The sequence below is a fragment of the Phyllostomus discolor genome, chromosome 1 (assembly GCF_004126475.2).
Source record: "Phyllostomus discolor isolate MPI-MPIP mPhyDis1 chromosome 1, mPhyDis1.pri.v3, whole genome shotgun sequence".
Lineage (NCBI taxonomy): Eukaryota > Metazoa > Chordata > Mammalia > Chiroptera > Phyllostomidae > Phyllostomus > Phyllostomus discolor.
The window spans coordinates 7,378,096-7,395,805 of NC_040903.2; the positions used below are offsets into that span (position 1 = coordinate 7,378,096).

At 49.9% G+C, this 17,710-nt stretch overlaps 1 protein-coding gene across 1 annotated transcript in view; it reads left to right on the forward strand.

Annotated features, from left to right (window-relative positions):
• The first annotated feature begins 331 nt into the window (after positions 1-331).
• The window catches only part of C1QTNF7 (C1q and TNF related 7), a 96,125-nt gene continuing 78,746 nt past the window's right edge, over positions 332-17,710 (forward strand). The window contains exon 1 of the mRNA XM_028507070.2: positions 332-809. Within this exon, the coding sequence (XP_028362871.1) occupies positions 788-809 (22 nt within the window). The 5' untranslated portion in view covers positions 332-787. The remainder of the gene's footprint in view (positions 810-17,710) is intronic.

A 17,710-nucleotide genomic window follows, 5' to 3' on the forward strand; every position in this document is an offset into this window, starting at 1 on the left:
CAGCTACACGGACAGACTCTGCAAAGCCAGTAACCTTCCTGGAGGCGATGATTTGCAAACAGGATAAAGGTTAAAATAACACCAACAAAGGGCATCAGTTTAGGTATTTCCCCCTTTTATAAAAAGATCATGGGCACTCATTTTACATTTTCAAACAGATAGGGAAGAAGTGCATGGAAATCACTGTGTTAGCAAAGCGCTGTTTAAACACAGTTTCCCTAGCATCCTTGTTCCCTAACTCGAGACATAAGCTGTCTGGGGCACTGTTTGCTTCCAGTGAGGTGATGCCGTTCCGTCCCAAAAACAACTTGAAGTAACACGGTGAGAAGATCCGTGGGTAAAAGCGGGAAGGACACAGAAGTGTTCCGATACCTGAAACCTTTGCTTCTGATTTGCCTCAGCCCGGGGTTTGTAGAAGCACGCCGCCCAGCCGCTCCTACTCCTTCCTAACGAGAGTATATATTGAGCTCTTTGAAATGTGAGTATTATGGGAAGGATCGCAGTTGCTTTAAATTAGAGGAGCTGGCAAGTGCCTGGGAGGAGCAGGAGGTTGTTTAAACGGAGGAAGACAGTTGCAAAACCTCCTCCAACAGCATGAGCTCCAGGCTTCAAATGTGTTCTAGTGCGCAGACCAGTGCTCCGTTTTCCATCAGGCGATAGTTTGGTGCTGTTTTGGAGCAGCTTTGAATCATAAACACGTATTTCTGCTTGACATTTTTTTCCCCGTGGTTTCTACCTTCATGGGACAACCGGAGCCAGAAAGCCTCATGTTCTGGAGGGAAGTGTGATGTCAGCAATGCCTAGAAAAGGTAAGCCACCACCTCACCGTGGTGTTTCTCTTCCCCTCCTGTCTGGCCTGCGTCAGAAATGTTTACTAGGGGAACTGGAAAAAAAAAAAACATCTCCTAGTAGAGAAATGAGGAGCTTGTACAAAGTGTTTCAACGAATGATATATCAGAGGTTCGAAAACACAGCGGTGGTGCTTTCTCCTACTTTCTATTCTGCTTGACACACAAACCTTTCTCTGAAGTATCTTTTGACTGTACGGAAAATGCCGTTTCCTTTAGAAAAATGCACGCGAGTCTTCAAAATCTCTCTCCGATGTGCTTTCGCTAATGTGGTGATGGGCTAATTTTGCGGAGGTCAGAGTATCTATGTTTTCTTACTGTGTTATATGCGACTCAGCTTCCGGAGCTATGATCTTTCTATTAACTCGGAAATCTTTCCCATGGAAGTTTTTTAATAACATTCCAAAAGTTCTCTTAAATACGGTTACTATGACTGCTTACAAACTTGTTTTGCAGAACGTGTTTTTAAAAGTGAAATAAATCATTTGATTTTTCCTTTGTAGCCACACGAGATGAGGTTACAGTTATTATGTCTTGGGGGGAAAAGTGTTTCAACTCCAAGTTTGTTCATTCCAGTCTCAGTTGACTGACAATGTTATTATCTCAATGGAGTGGCTTTGCCTTCTGGGCCGTGCCTCAGAAACAGGTGGGGGGCAGAGGGGCTAGAGCATTCCTTGCTTTCCTGTGTGCTGGCCATATGAGACGTTGCTTGCGGTTTTCGGAGGAAGAGCACATAAGCATGTGATCTGTTCTTCCAATTTCTCTGAAAAAGTCTCTTATCAGCATTCCCATCTTTTCGAGGCAGACTTCCAGGTGCAAAAAATAAAATAAAATAAAATAAAACCTAGATATTTGTGGAGGTCTGCACATTCTTCCAGCAGGCTGCCTTTAGCAGAGCCCCGCGCTCCTTCCCCCACGCACACAGATGTTCTCACAGGCAGACATTAACAAGCTCTGTGGGTTGGACCCGGCTTTCGAGTGGCTTGAGACATCTAAGTGACCGCCGTCCGCAAAACCCCCCGATGGGGAGACACTCGCAAACACTCACTGGGGCCCGGGTGAGAATGTGGGGTGCTACCCTGTGCTCGGGTTGAGAAGGGCTGTCTTTGCTGTACCAACTGTTGTTACTCTGCGTCTGAGCTATGTCTCCTGTCTGTGTCACGTTCTGACTGCATAAGGTGGATTAGAGTGGCTTCCCTGCCTTTTGTGGTGTCCCTGAAGAGAATGAGATTAAGATCAGGGGAAGGACATTATCGCTCAAAACAGAGAAGGCAGTTCGGTCAGCTCCTTGCAAGGTGGTCAAGAGAAACTGAGAGTGCCTCTCCCCGTCCACAGTTGTTAATGGAAGAGAGGAGGGACCAGTGCCCACCCGTTCCTCGTCCTCCCCCTACATTCTCTCCCTTCCCTTTCTCTCCTTCTACCCACGCTGGCCGTACAGCCTCGAGAGGGAGGCAGCAGTGGGTTGGACGTTCGAAAGTATTCTCATCTCTTCCTCCTCATCCTCTCGACCATTCCCGGGCCAGTTGGAGAAGCCCCCACCCTATTAGGAGGGGGTCTCCAGGACCCCACCCCATGACCTCATCGAAGGCAGCTGGAGAGCTGGGATGGCCAGCGGTTTCGTGGCGCCAGAGTGTACCCCGGGGACGGGTGCGGCCGAGAACAGCGCAGTGTGGCATGACGTGCCGGGGGGCCGGAGGCGGGGAGGCGGAGCAGAGCGAGGACTTTGCACCACGCGCTCCTAGGGAGGCGGAGGCGGGCTCCATCTCTGGAAACCAGGCCCGCCAGGCCCCGCCTCTGGGCCCTGCCGAGGCCCCAGTGCGCAGGAAAACAAAAGGCAATCAGAGCTGCTAATGAAGCCCACGCCAGCTGACTCATCTGAGGCGCGGCCACCGAGGGGCTCTGTAACGAGACCTGGACAGCGCCCTGGAAAGGACAGGTCAGGGCTGTCCCAAAGAGGACGGTGAGGAGAGGCCCCGTGAGACCTAATCATGCCTGTTCACCTCGGAGAGGCTGAAGGAGAGGATGGCGCGAGGCCGTCCGTGTTAACTAATGAGCTGCTAGGGAGTGTGGGAGCCCAGCTGTCTGAACCTGCACAGGATGTGAATGCAAGCCAGACTCAGCCCAGGGTGCGAGCTCCCCTCACATATCCCAAGCCTGTGAACCAGGACCCGAAAAGCCCCAGGCTCAGGCATCGAACCCTGGAGAGACTAGGAAAGAGGTACCCCTAGCTGAGTGTCCACTCCATGCCAGAAGCTTTGCCGAGGCTCTTTGAGCCTGGCCCTTGACGGAGAGAACCCGCATAAGAGTCCGTGTAGAAGTGCGTGGAGAACAGCGTTGAGTGGGGGCTTTGGAAATCAGCCTGATCGAGTCAAAGGAATCTCACCCAGTTGCGTTTGAACTAGACCTTGCAGGAGGATCAAAATATCATGAAAAGAGCCACAGGAGCGAGAGTCCAGGCAGAGGCCAGTGAGCAAAGGCACGGGGGTGGGAAGACCATGGCCGCTCCCATGAACTGAGTCGACTGCGGGGAGTGAGGCTCTCGTCCCCAAATTGCATCTCGAGGCCACCAGATTAGTGATAAGAGGATGACCCAAAGCGAATGTGGGAAGCTCTGAGCCACCGTGGACCAGAACTCGGGCTCTGGGGAGACAAACATCTGACTTCAAATGCAGCGCCACCTGGTAACCGCCCTGCAAACTCAGACCCATTCAAGCATCTCTTTCTTCACCTGTTACATGAGGCTAATAGTTATATCTATTCTTATAAAGGCATTGTGGGGGTTGAGTTAGGAATCTGGGCAAAGGGCCTACTATCAGAGTGTCTGGCGTATGAGGGCTGAATGAGTGTGAGCTTTTATTATCTGTGCAATGCTGGTTCCTTCACGGCAGGGCTTCTCACACGTTTTAGTTTTTTATTTTATTTTTCTCAAATACTCCCTTTGCATTTGTTTCTTCTAATGAAAACAGTATAACATTTTATTGACCACCTATTTTGTGTCAAGCACTATTCTAAGTGCTTTATTTGAATAGTAGGGGGCTGATTGGAGGTGGGCAAAGGAGGTAAAATGGGGACATCTGTAATAGTGTCAACAATAAGAATAAAGTAAAATAAAATGAAAAGATAACTAAATCATAGTAAAAAATGAATAGTTGCATTTAAAACTCACAATTTGCTCTGGCTGGCGTAGCTCAGTGGATTGAGTGTGGGTTGCAAACCAAAGCATCGCAGGTTCGATTCCCAGTCAGGGCACATGCCTGGGTTGCAGGCCAGGTCCCCAGTGGGGGCCACATGAGAGGCAACCACACATTGATGTTTCTCTCTCTCTTTCTCCCTCCCTTCCCCTCTCTAAAAATAAATAAATTAAATATTTTTAAAAAATGAAATAAAACTCACACCCTATTTGGGATATTATTACTGAAATTCTGCTGTAATCTCTACTCTATGAGCTGAGAAAACTATAACCCAGAAAGGCTCAGTCGCTTGCTCAGATCTGTCTCAGGAACTCCAGATGGGGCGCCCATAGTCAAACCTTCCTGATCTTCGCTCATGCTAGAAAGTCAGCTATTTTCACATGTTTTTGTTTCTTCGTGTGTCCTCTGTCTTTCCATGAGTGGGTCATTAGAATCTGATCTTTTCCACACTTTTCCATTAGGACATGAAACATGTTCCCCCAAGGACTATCACACAGACCACGGAATGTGGAATGCGTGCCGGGAAAGGGCGAGGGCACGCTGCCCCGTGGCCTTCAAACCCATGACATTCCCCAAGACTTCATTAACATTCAAATCGGCCACTTCATGAACTGATTTCCCGCATTTCTATGAAACACAAGCCCAACAACTGGGATTCTCCTATCTAAGGCAATTAAGTTTTTTTAAAAAATATTGTCAACTTTTAGAAGGAAAAGTGACAAAAACCAAATCCTCATTTCACACCCAAGAAGTCAGCCTTTGTCTATGGTTTTGGGGGCCTGGGGTATAGAGGACCCCGCAAAGGACACCAGCTAGAATACAACAGGATCCCACCTGGAAGGAGTGCTCAGTCAAATGGGGGAAATAAAATATGTGTTCTAATAGGTAAAATGCAAAGTTAGATTTCCAAGAAACATATCAGAGAGCCTCCAAGTGAATGGGGATTCAGAGAAAAGGAGACCTCGGGTCCCTGGAAAAACCAGAGTAATGTGTAACGCTCTTTGGCACTTACCATGTACAAGGGACTGTGCTAAGCACCTTGACAATATGACTAATCCATGTGTACTTTATAAGGCTACAAGCTGGGTTTTCACTGGCCCATTTAACAGATGGGAAAACTGAGCCCTAGAGAAATTCAGTAACCGCCTGAAGTTTTCTAAGAAGTTAAGTGGCAGAGTATGATCTCAAACTCGGGTCCACCTGGCTGATGCTCAGAGAAGACTCCTCAGAGGAGGGAACATGAAATCTGGCCTTGAAGGATGGGTAAGAATTGGTGGTAGGGGCATTCCAAGCAGGGAGAAGAATATTAGGAAAACCACGAAAGATGCCCGAGTGGGGAGTAGCAGGAGAGCTGCCCTGGCAGAACAAAGTGCAGGCATGGGGAGCAAAGGGAAATGAGCTCTGAAGACTTAGTTGGCGGATGGGGAGGGGGTCATGGAGACTTGGCTGGAATCAGGTTGTAAGGAAGCCTTGAATGCCAAACCACAGAGCTTGAATTTTTTAATGGAGTAATCACTAAAAGTTTGTAAACAAGAAAGTAACTTGCCAGCAGTTCATCAGAGCAATGATTTAAGATGATTAAGCAGAGCCCAGTCAGGAAGCGCTAGTTGTCCCGGCAGGAGATAACAGCGGCCCTTGCCCGCACAGCGGTTAAGGGGTGGAGGTGAACCTGGACCCCCCTCTCCTCCACCTGCTCCACCAAGGCCGTGACCATCCTCGTGGTCTTTCAAATAGCAGCCTTGAGGCTTTGTTACATCCGAGCAGCCCCTGTGAAGTAGGAGGGGGTGGGGAATGGAAGGGGCAGGAGGAGCTGGCTGACATCGGGGCCCCTTCTCAGCCCTCGGGCTCCATGGAGATAAACCTCTCAGCACTTCCATGGGAGTCACTAGCTCTGTTTGCAGTGCCTTATGCCGTCACCAGGGTCTGTGCTTCTCCGTCCTATCAAGTGGGCCTACTTCCAAAAGAACATTAGGGCCTAGAAAAATGCATAAGTTTATAGCTATGGCCATTACATAATGTGGTATTGGCATGCAGTGATCGGGAGAGTGTATTTTAATACGTCCCTTCAGGAGAAACGCTCAGCCATCATCCTGGCTGTCTGCCTTTAGCACAAGTCAGCTGTCTGCCTCCTGAACCGGGAGGTCTCAACTGCAGTTGACCCCATGTCGGGGCCCTGCGATGCTCTGAATGACAGTTACCCACCAGGTGTCACATGACCTCCTCCAGCTCCCAAATTGGTGCCAAGCCCCCAAGGAGTGGGAATGAATGCATCTTTAAATTCTCCAATGTCTTACCACGAGAGCAAGTGTCAATCAATCTAAAAAACACAGGTCTGCAAGGAATGGCACATTTCTTTATTTTCTTTCATTCAACTTGAACCCAATTCCAAGAGCCCAAGCCCACAGGAACTTCGGCTTTAGAAATGATCAGGCTCCTGCTCCCACTGCCTCCAATACCAGGGAGGGTTTCCTTCTCACCAGTTATGCTCATCCTTATAAATTGCCTGTCCCTGATGTCTGTGGCGTCTGCTTCCAACCCCCGTCTGGGATCTGAGAATCACCGTCCAGGCCAGGCACCCCACAGAGGGCGAGTTCCCGCCCCTCACGGATGCACTGATCCTGACCCCCCCCCCCCCCCCCCGCCCGGTCTCTCCGGGCCTGGGGAAACGTCTTCTCAGAGCTCTCCTATCCCGCCCCCCCCCCACTCCTGGCATATACTCAGGAAAGAAAGGAAAATGTGTTTTCAAGAAGCGTCTGCTTCCCGGTCCGCACAATCTTGAACCAAATACACACCAAGGCCCAGGCAACACTCTCGGAATCCTCGAGAGGTGAAGGACACACGGTTATTCAGTCACACACCCAGCTGGTATTCAGTTGTCGTCAGTGAGATGCGGTCCCCAGTAACGGATGAAACGGCTGCTCCAAAGCTGCTCCGTCTGCCACCAGAGGAGGCGCTATGATGATCAGCTTAACAGAGTCTTTTTAATAAACGCCTAGCATGGGCCAGAGCTTTACATAGACGGTGTCCGCATCCCCGTTGTTCAGATGAGGAGTGGGGAGTAGCTTAGCTAATGTCCTATAAGCGCCAAGATATGGAGCGTGTATTTAAACTGAAGGTGTCGCAGTCTCCATAACACGCGCCTTCTCCACCCTGCCCCATGGACCCTGGAAGGATTCTTTATTTCCTACCTAGCAGTCCAGAGGCCTGCTCTGGACTAGTCCTTCAGTTCCATTTCTAATCAAAATTTGTTTTAAACAGAGACTGTTTTAACTAGGAGCATAGTGTGACTCTGCTTTATATGATAAGAATCCCATAGGAGGGCCTATGACCCCATCTGAGCAGGCATCTGGGGAGCGGCAGGGGGCAGATTGCATCCCGTCTGAAAGACACGAGCAAGAAGTGACTTGCCCAAGGCCACGGAGCTAGACCAGCGCTCCGACTCCAACACACGCCTATCTGCCTCCAAATCACGGGGAGAGAGTTAGTGCTAAGTAATCAAAGACAAATTATAGAATACTATTGAATATTTGCAGTTTCGGGGCCTATTCTACCAATAATGGCCACTCCGAGCTTGCGCGGTTGTTTTAAACCACATCCTACCAGATGCATCGCCCTCAACACTCGACCAACATTTGACAGTTGTCATTAAGACGTTCCTTGGTGGCTTTTCTGTCATCCCCAAAGCAGCTTATCCTCTTAAATTAGTTGTGATTTTTCTTCCAGTTTCTTAACCATTAATTTTGTTTAGAAAAGACGTCTTAGGAAGTAGTTGTTATCCCATTCCACTCTAAAATCCAATTTCATGTTAATAGGACCTTAGCTAAGGGATTCGTTGAATGTGTTGGCCTCACCAGCCCGTCCTGTCACAGGTGTTGATGCCGGTCTCCCAGGTCACCAGCATCCCCTCTTTTCCTTCCCAATTAAGCCCACGTTCCTTGGCATGGTCTTCAGGGGACTCTGAAAATCTCTCTCTTCCCAGGCCTCCTTGTCCATCTTCATCCCTACAGTCATCCTCCATGTACCCATAGGCCCCTGTATGCCAAATGCCATGAACTGGATGACTTAAACAACAGAATTAAATTTTCTCACAGTTCCGAAGACTAGCAGTCCGAGACCAAGGTGTCCATTGATTTGGTTCTTTCAGAGGCCATTCCCCTTAATGTGTAGTCGGCTTCCTTCCTGCGGGGGCTTGCAGGGGTCTTTCTTCTGTGCAGCACACCTCTGGTTTCCTTCTGTGGGTCAAAATCCCCTCTTCTTACAAGGACACCAGCCCAGCGGGATTAGGGCCAACCCTCAGGGCCTCACTTTAACTTCATCAGCCCTTTAAAGGTCTTATCTTCAGCCCTGGCTGGTGTAGCTCAGTGGGCTGAGCACAGGCCTGCAAAGCAAAGGGTCTCAGGTTTGATTCCCAGTCAGGGCACATGCCTGGGCTGCAGGCCATGCTCCCAGTAGGGGATGCATGAGAGGCAACCACCCATTGATGTTTCTCTGCCTCCCTTCGCTTCTCTCTAAAAATAAATTTTAAAAAAACCTTATAAAAACAGGTCTTATCTTCAAATACAGCCACGCTCTGAAGTAGTTGAACTGTGAATTATGGGGGAGACACAACTCAGCCCAGAACAGCACGACACCTCTGCACAGTGAACCCCGCATGGCTGCACGGGCATCTCTCGTCTCTAGGTAGCGCAGGTCTGGAGAATCAAGCCTGTTCTTCCGTCTTTGTGTGAATTATGTTGAACTATATAAAACTGCTGACCTTCAACCATTTTATTACCTACGGAAATGGCAATTTTATATGTTTCCAACATAGTGTGGAGACTTAACAAAAATTCTCATTTCTTGAAGGCAGTTTATGTGCTAGGTCCTTAAAATGTCACCGAAATTGTTGATCATCTCCCTGTTTGTCCCTGAGGCTGATACGGAATGCTGTTCGAGCAGGCTGTTAGGGTTGATCCATGCGGCGGGTCTCACGTTCAGCCTCAGTGCCGACTGTACCTAAAAGCTCATATTTGTGAAGGCAGCTCCTTCCATTAAAACACCACTGGCTGCCAGAATGTTCTTTATTATACCAGAATCCAGCCATGTTTAATGTCTCTCCGTTGGTCGTTGCTCTGCTTTCGAAAGTAGCGTGGAAAAGTCCGTGTCTTTTTTTTCCTGGCCTTTTAAATGCTTGAAGACTGTCAGCAGCTGCCTTCCCCAAGCTCTCCGGGGTCTCCCTGCACTTACAGCAGCAACTTCCCCTGGAAGTTGCTGTGGTTCGGTGAGAACAGCCACACCCCCCTTGAAAGGGACACCTGGACTATGACACCAGGTTCCAGATGACTTGTCCCTACTGCACACGCCATACCAGCTTCCGGGGACGGAGAGGGACCCCCTGTGCTGAGAAGGAACCGGAGCCCCACCCCGGGCTGGGGGGGAGGAAGGCAGCGTCCTACACGCGGTGACTGAAGGAGACCCCGAGTGGCTGTCGCTGCCCCTCCAGGTCCGGTCTGACACCTACATTGCAGGGCGACAGGTACTCTCCCCGACTTAAATACTTTCCTTTCCTTAGTGCTGAATTTGCACCAGCTTTGCTAGGAAGCTCATCTCATAAAAAGACCAACACTCTGACTTAAAAAACAAAAACAAATACTTAGTTGTAACAAAGCCTACTATCATCCATGTTATGGTGCCGATTTTCTTCATAGTTAACTGAAAGAATGAAGAATCTGGAATTATAATGTCTTTGTGTGCCAGTTTCAGCCCTAACCCTTCCTGGCTGTACAATTGTGGGGAAGTTCTCTGAACTCTCTGAGCCTCTGTCTGTCCATCATTGAAATGGGAATAATATGTCCCTAGTCCAGGGGACCCACTGGTAGTGTTAAATGAGATACTATGTAAGAGAAAGTATGCAAGCTAGAAGGTGAAATACAAATGCCAGTTGTACGGAAAGGGAAAACAAAACATCGCATCCTGAAAGTGTGGGCTCATCAAGTGGCAGCCTTTGTAGGCGTGTCACTGTCCCCTCTCCTGTGGCTCAGCCTTCCCTGCCTGCTGCAGCCCAGGGCACAGGAACCCTCTTACCACGGCCACTCACAACATGACCACTTGCAACAAAATCCCATTCCCAGGACCCAGATGCATCTGCACAGTGTTCTCTTGCACGGGGTTGGATCTATGCCTGGGGCAGTATTCTAACTTACATGGGCCTCAACGGCATTGTGGACACCCACCGTAACCACCGAGGGAATGGGGTTTGAATCTCAGCTCTCCCACCTCGCTGTGTGACTCTGGACAAGCTTAGTAACCTCTCTGAGCCTCAGTTTCTTCATTTGCAAAACAAAATAATGTTATGCTCCCCAGCCCCCCAAAATGCCAGTTGTTCTTAAGAGCCTGATGTTTTTGGCTGGCCGGCTGATATTCCCACAGACCTCTTTGTTGTAGGGCAGTCCTTCTCACTGGACACATTGACACGGGGCAGGTGATTAAAAAGGAAAGTGCAAGCAAGAGAGAAGAACACGCGTAGACACTCAGGGAAGGGACTTGCGTGTGAATGTGAACCCATCAAGGGAAACCACTTCAGCCCAGGTGAGAGTGCAAAGCGACCAGCAGAACCCAGAGTGGCTCTCCCTGGTGTATTGGAATTCTCCAAGGGCCTCAGCTGTTTGATTCGAGATGATTTGTGCTTGCCGTTTGCTAACCCAAATCTACACTGTGGTTTTAATGCGTTTGTCTGTAAAAAAAATATATTCTTGTCCCTCAGGGCACACCATCAGCAACACATTGCCTCAGCTCTAGGCAGTGTACTAAGTCGAAGGCTGTAATTCTCTGTCTATAGGGGCAAGCTGGACCCGTGCTTGCGTGAATGGGCATGTGGCCGAGACCCTGCGGCCTGGGGTGGCATGCTCCACCCCACGGGGGCACTCACTGCTCGCTCCAATGTGGCCCGAGAGGGCCAGATCTTCAGATTTTAAAAGAAAATCCATGCACCAGGATTTTATGTGAAATGTTCCTACTTTTTAAAATACTTGCTGATTTTCAGCTATGGGAATGGCGATCTCATGTGGCTCAACCCAGGATAACCTGGAGACCCACAAACAGTTTAAGATTTTTTGCTGTGTGGGACATCTCAAGAGACCTTGCCCTTCAAAAAAAACTGTCCTACATAAACATGGTGCACGTGCGTGTGCACACACACACACACACACAGTACTAACAGTGATCACTAACGGAGCACCCTCCCTACCCAGAAGGTGTGTGGGGGGGGGGGGGGCAAACCGTCATTTAATCCCCGAAAACCCCCGTAAAACTGGCACTGTGTGTACCCCTACTTTCCAGATGAGACCCAAAGCCTCAGCACCCACTGAGGCTGACACACATGTACATGGATGTGTCATCCACTGGCCTAGAGAGCCAGTACCCCCACATCTGTTAGGTCAGAGGAAGAAACTTAAAATGCGTGTTAGGGCCCACTCCCCCAGAGAGGGCAGGTGGTGGCCCAGAGATCCCCTGGACTCGCTTTCGTTCTCCACACCCCTGGTGCTAGCTCGCTCAGCCGTGAGAACAGAACAGCCCCACACACTGGATGGCTGAGGCCATGGGAATGTACTTTTCTCACTGGTCAGATGGTGGAAGTCCAAGATCAAGGTGTCTAGAAGATTGGTTCCTGGCAAAAACCCTTTTCTTGGCTTGCAGGTGGCCACCTTCTAGCTATATCTTGACATCAGGGAGATCAAGATATAGCTGGGGGGTGGGGGTGAGAGAGAGAGAGAGAGAGAGAGAGAGAGAGAGAGAGGGAGAGAGAGAGAGAGATCTGGTGTTTCTCTTCTTATAAGGACACCGGTCCTATTGAATCGGGGCCCCACCCTCATGACCTCATTTAACCTTAACTACCCCCTTGAAGGTCCTGTCTCCAAATATAGTCACACAGTGGGTTAGGGCTCCAACATAAGAATTGGGGGGGTGGGGATCACAGGTAAGTGTCTGTAACACCCCATTTCTTCTCTATGGAGAATCAGCCTCTCCTACTTTTTCTCCTCTTCCAATCTTCGCCCTTAGTCTTCTCCCACCCAGCCCACCCCATTCAGTCATTCCCTCTCTTTACCCCGTTTTCTGTGCCGTGCAGTTCTTTTCATTCTCCACCCCGCTCCTGCCTCGCTTTCCACAGGCCCCTCTCCTCACACATGCTCCTTTCTCTCTCCCCTGCTTTCCCTTCCCTACTCCTGCATTCCAACCATCCTCTTCTCCAAAGCCTCCTCCTCTCTTCCTTTTCTCCTTGCCCTCTCCTCCGCCAGAGCCCTCAAGTCAAAACCCTCTCTGTATTTATGCCTCACAAATACCAACAGAATATGCCCGCAGTGAATATGCCCCCGATAGCCAGAGTGCCGTGCACGGCGCCTGGTCCACAGTGGAAATCCCATGCACGTCAGCGTGCCCCTGCTACATGGAGCTCCAGGCAAACCCAAAGAAATGTGCCAGGTGAAGCAGGGGAAATGGAGAGAAAAAATCAAAGGCATCAGATGGAAGAGGAACAAAATGTGTGAACCACAAGGCCCCATCTAGTTACTGTGATTGAGCGTGACATTCCGCCTCCTGGCAGCCAGACCCAGAGCCTTTTCAGACTTAAAGTAACCCGTGTACCCTCCGGTGTGCTCGGGGTGAAGGGCCAGAGGACAGGCAATGAAGTCCTTGGCCTTGGCCCTGGCCTGGGTCCTGCTTTGAACGACTGTTTCTCCTCATGTAACTGCATTCTTTCCAGCATTGCCTTGGTCTCTCACTGGCTAGCCAGTGCGGTATTAAACTCTCCCTCAGATCCTGTTTAGAATGTTGTTTTGTGTAGTAAAGAAGGCAAATCTTACAATGAAGGCAATTTGTAGTTAGGGTTGTTGCTATGGTGTTGTTAAAGGAAATCTGAAGTTTTTGATTAATCAGAAAGCTTACTGAATGCAGGTTCAAGTGACAGCTGGTTCGCTTTGGGAGAAAAGTAGCGGATAACAGAAGGGAGGGAGGGGAAGGGAAAGGAAGGGGGGGGAAGGGAAGGGAAGGGAAGGGGAGGCGAGGAGAGGCGAGGCAAGGCAAGGGAACAGAAGGGAAGGGGAGGAAAGGGAAGGGAAGGGGAGGCGAGGCAAGGCAAGGGAATGGAAGGGAAGGGAAGGGTTTCTTGAATCCTTTTCCATGTTCTCCTCAAGTTACTCATTCTCCTTACCTTCCTTACACTGTACTCTTTTCTGTCACCCTCGGCGTCCCTCTGAGGCCTGCAGAGAAAGCCACGTCTCCATCTCTGGCCACTCCTGTTCAACAAACACCTAGTTCTTCATTTCCAACACTTTCTCCTGAACATAGAAATCCACCCACCGTCACAAGTTTTCTGCTTTGTGGCAGACCCAGCCATTCCCTCAGAACGCCCTTGATAACTGGTCAATGCCTAAGACCCTTGCTATTATCTTACTCTGGACAGCACAGGCCAGCAGGGCCCCTGGCAAACTGTAGTCAAGGTGGCCTGAGTAACCAGAAGATGAGAGGCATTCACACCAAAGCACAGGGAGGAAGACTGCAGGGCCCTGGCCTGCAGAGGGGGAAACTGAAGGGAGATACACCACCGATGTTGAGTATTTGAATGTCTCCCCCAAGTAAGACCTCTGCAGGAATTCTCCCACATTTGGCATCAATTAACTTAAGATTCTAATCCAGAGAGGACCTGTCCTGACTTAAAACCGCAGCTTTGTCATTTTCCAGGCTTGTGACCTGGGACGACTAACCCATCCCATATCCATTTTCATGCTGTAAAATGAGGCTAATCCATCTCATCAAAGTTGTAATACATGCATGTTATAGACCCATGTGAGGATATAAGATGGTGCTCAATCAACCATTGCTAAGATTAATATGCCTGATATTTCTGTTGAAATACAATAGAAGAGAAAGCACTGGATATACAGGGTTATTGGATCATAAAGCATAAGATCCTTCCTTCCTTCCTTCCTTCCTTCCTTCCTTCCTTCCTTCCTTCCTTCCTTTCTTCCTCCCTCCCTTGCTTCCTCCCTTCCTTCTCCCTTCTCCCATACCGATCCAGCCATACCTTGAACCTGCATTCAGTAAGCTTTCTGATTAACCAAGATTTGCAGAAGTCCTTTAACAATACCATAGCAACAGCTCCAACTATAAGTTGCCTTACTTAGAGCAGTTGCATCCTTTACTGCACAAAACCACATTCTAAACAGGATTTGAGTAAGATCCCCTGAAAGAGACTCAGAAATGTTTGGCCAGTGGGAGAAACAGAGTTTTGTCACGTTACATGAATCAGGGAGAGGACTCTTCGCGGTGGTCCTCAGCCTTAGCTGCGCTTTACGCAGCGACGAGAGAGCTTTGAGCAATCGCAGAGCCCAGGCTGCACCCAAGGCGGTTACACCGGATTCTCTGGTGGTGGGATCCAGGCAAAAGTAAAAGCTTAAAGCCCCCGAGGTGATTCTAATGCACAGCCGGGGCTCAGAGCTGCTGTTTCGGAGGAAGTGGTGAGCAGTGGGGTGCAAAGCCACGGTGGCGACAGGGCCGTGTGCAAAGTGCAAGGAACACTGATAACTTTCTAGTCTCCAGAGCAGCAATTTCCCATCTTTTCCCTCCCGTGGCGCACATAAATTAATTACTGAAATTCTGTAGCACACCCAAAAAATGTATTTTTGCCAGTCTGACCAAAAATAGGCATAATTTTGATTCATTCACACTAGACAGCTGTTGTTTTGTGGACTGTTGCCATTTTTTTTTTTTTATCTGACAGGAGAAATATTGATAAGGGAAAAAAGGGGGCAGTGCCCCTAGCTAAATAGTCAGGTACTGCAGGTTTCAAAAATCCTGCGGCACGCTGGTGGAAAATCACTGCGCTAGAGGCGCTGTCGGGAGACTTGCGGAAACAGAAATTAGGCTGTGAAAGGGAGGGCTGGATGGCTCAGTCCTTCCACACGTGTGGAGCCGGGAGGGAAGAGTGAGGAAGGCAGCCGGAGGGGTTAGCTGAAGCGCAACAATAACATTTTCAGAGTGTGGGAGACCCAGACGTATTCCCACCATTGATGAGGCGACCGTATCTTGTACACTTGCCATTTAGATTGTGGACAATGGTAAAAAAAAAAAAAAGTTTCATTGGTGCAGTCGATTTCACCGTGATGACGTCAGACCCATGGCCGTATCCTGGGCAACCATGCCTCCGTGCAACGCCTCGCTCCTCTGTCTGTTTGAACGGCCCTCTGTTCAGTTTTCTGCTGCGCGTCAGGTATTTATTACCTCTGTTAACCCTCACAAACCCTTATAAAGTGGCCAGCTCTGCTGCACAGATGGGGAAGCTTTTCAGGTGAGATGAGATTGACAGGGGTTCGCCGGTTTGCCCCGAGCCAGCAGTGGAATACCAGGATTCGAACCTGGATCTGTATGACCCCGAAGCCCACGGTCTTTTCGCGCTGCCCCTGGGCCCCCCAGGTAAAGCACAAATTGAATCGCTGGAGAGCTGCGTGCTTCCGTGGAAACCTGACAAATGACAAAAACTGTGCCCTGAAAAGTCACGTCCCAGCGCCAGGGCCTATGAGTGAAATGAATGAAAAAGTAAAAATGTATCAAGGGCTGCAGCTCCTACTTCAGGTTGCACAAGCCTTGAGCAAGGTGCAAAGCATTTTTTGAAAGGGGTGGGCACCACATCTTTGTCATCATGGGCACCGATGCCCAGGAAGGTGGTGGAGGGGCGGCCGGAATAGGGATTGCCCACAACGGACCCCAACCCCACGCTCAGGTGCATGGACTGGACCAGTCACTCTCAGCGTTGCTCCTCTCCGCCGCGGGCATGCTCCTTTCTCCTCCCCTGGATATACACAGTCCTCGCCGGCTTCTGCCTGCCCACTCACCCCACCAGTTTCTACTCACTTGGCGGTCTTCACTTCCTGAAGCAGATTCGCCACGACCCTCGATCAGCCCCAGAGAACTGATGAGGATCCATTTGCAAGCATATTTTCCTCGGAGCACATCCCGGTGTATATAGTCCCTTCAGAGGGCTGCTTTGATTTCAGGAATATTAGCCTAAACCATGAAGTCTAATACAAACATTGAGATTAGTTCTAAAGAGCTCCATAATCTGTGTCAAAGAGAGGGTTTCCATTTGGGCTGCCGTCTGCAGACATTGTTGCTAGTCATACTTTGCACCTGGATAAGGGGGCAGAACATTGCCTCCCCTCCCAACCAGAAGGCCTGGAAGTTGCTGAAGCCTGCCTGAAAGAGCCAGCGACATTTTGTGCTGCCTCTTGAAAAAACTGTCTTCATAATGCATCTTAAAAGAAGCTGGCCAGCACGTTCCTTCCAGAGCAAGTTTTAGATTCTTTGGGAGTAAAGTTGGATAAGACCGTCACAGAGACTGTTTAGTTTGGACAGACAGACTGCCAACATGCCCACGGAAAGGCGGACTTTTCTTTCAGCTCTGGTTTTCAGCTTTTCTCCAAAAGTCTGTGAAACAAAAATTTGAAAGAAGCCATGCGATAGACCCGTAAAACGTGAGCACCTCAGACGGAGTCTGTGTTTCAGACCATAACAGTCCGGGGAGTCCGAGGTGGCTCGGACGAGATTCGGGTCCGTGGTGGCTCTACTTGATGACAAAAGCCACCAGAAGAAAGGGAAGGTGAGGCGTTGGCTGGGTGCCCGCTGTGTCGGGCATGTGCCATCATCCTACCTAGGAGCTGACGGACATCTCATTCGGTCCCCCAGTCACCCCTTGAGGTGGGCACTATTTCCGCTTACCAGGAAAGGAGTGGAAGCTGAGGACGATGAACGGCAGGGATGGCGTGGCCAGGTGCGGGTGATGTACGCGTGGCAGGAAGAGGCTGAAACCACTCTTGGTCCACAGTGTGTTTGAGCCCGTGAATAAGTGGGTCTTGGAACATAATAAAAGAAGAAGTAAATCACACACGGAATCTATGGGCCCTGTATCCACTCCAACCACTGGAAATTGGAAGCTGATGTTTCATGTGAGTCTGAAACTTCGGTCCAGGTACATCCCAATATTTGTGGATCTGGAGAAGAAGCGTCATCATCGCCGCTCCCCCCCCCCCCCTCCGCAGCTGTTCCGTGGAGGGCTGGTTATGTGCACTTAATCCTCATCAAAATCCCTCTTCCAACCAGGGAAAATGAGGCCCATAAGTCTCAGACTTCAAAGGAGAGAAACTTGGACAGGGTCTCGAAGGAGTGAGAGGACCCATATATTCAGGGGAGAATAGGGGGGAAAAAACTTGCATATGGACTCCTCCGGGAAGGCCAAGTATCCCTGTTTACTCAGAGGAGAATGTTCTGGAAGGCAAGCAGTGAAATAACCGTTGGAGGACGGTGGGATGAGGGTTCAAACGGCAAGGAACTCAGACTGCAGGAGCGGTCACTTTGACTGTGTTCTCGAGGAGAAGAGAAGCCACAGACGGCTTCTGAGAGAGAGAGAGCCATGTGGACGGCAGCGTCTCAGAGGGACTGTGCTGGCCATCCTGCGGGGGCGGGGCTGCACAGGAGGAGGCCAGATGCGGGACTGTCCTCAGGCAAATTCCAGGACACCCCAAAGGCCAGGGCCGGCTGGCCGGCTGGAGGTTCTGCGTGCCACTTGGGCTGTGCTGAGTCCTGTTTGGAGGAAGCAGGCACCCTCCGGCTGCTTGTGCTCTTCCTAATGGGTTCGTTTGCAGT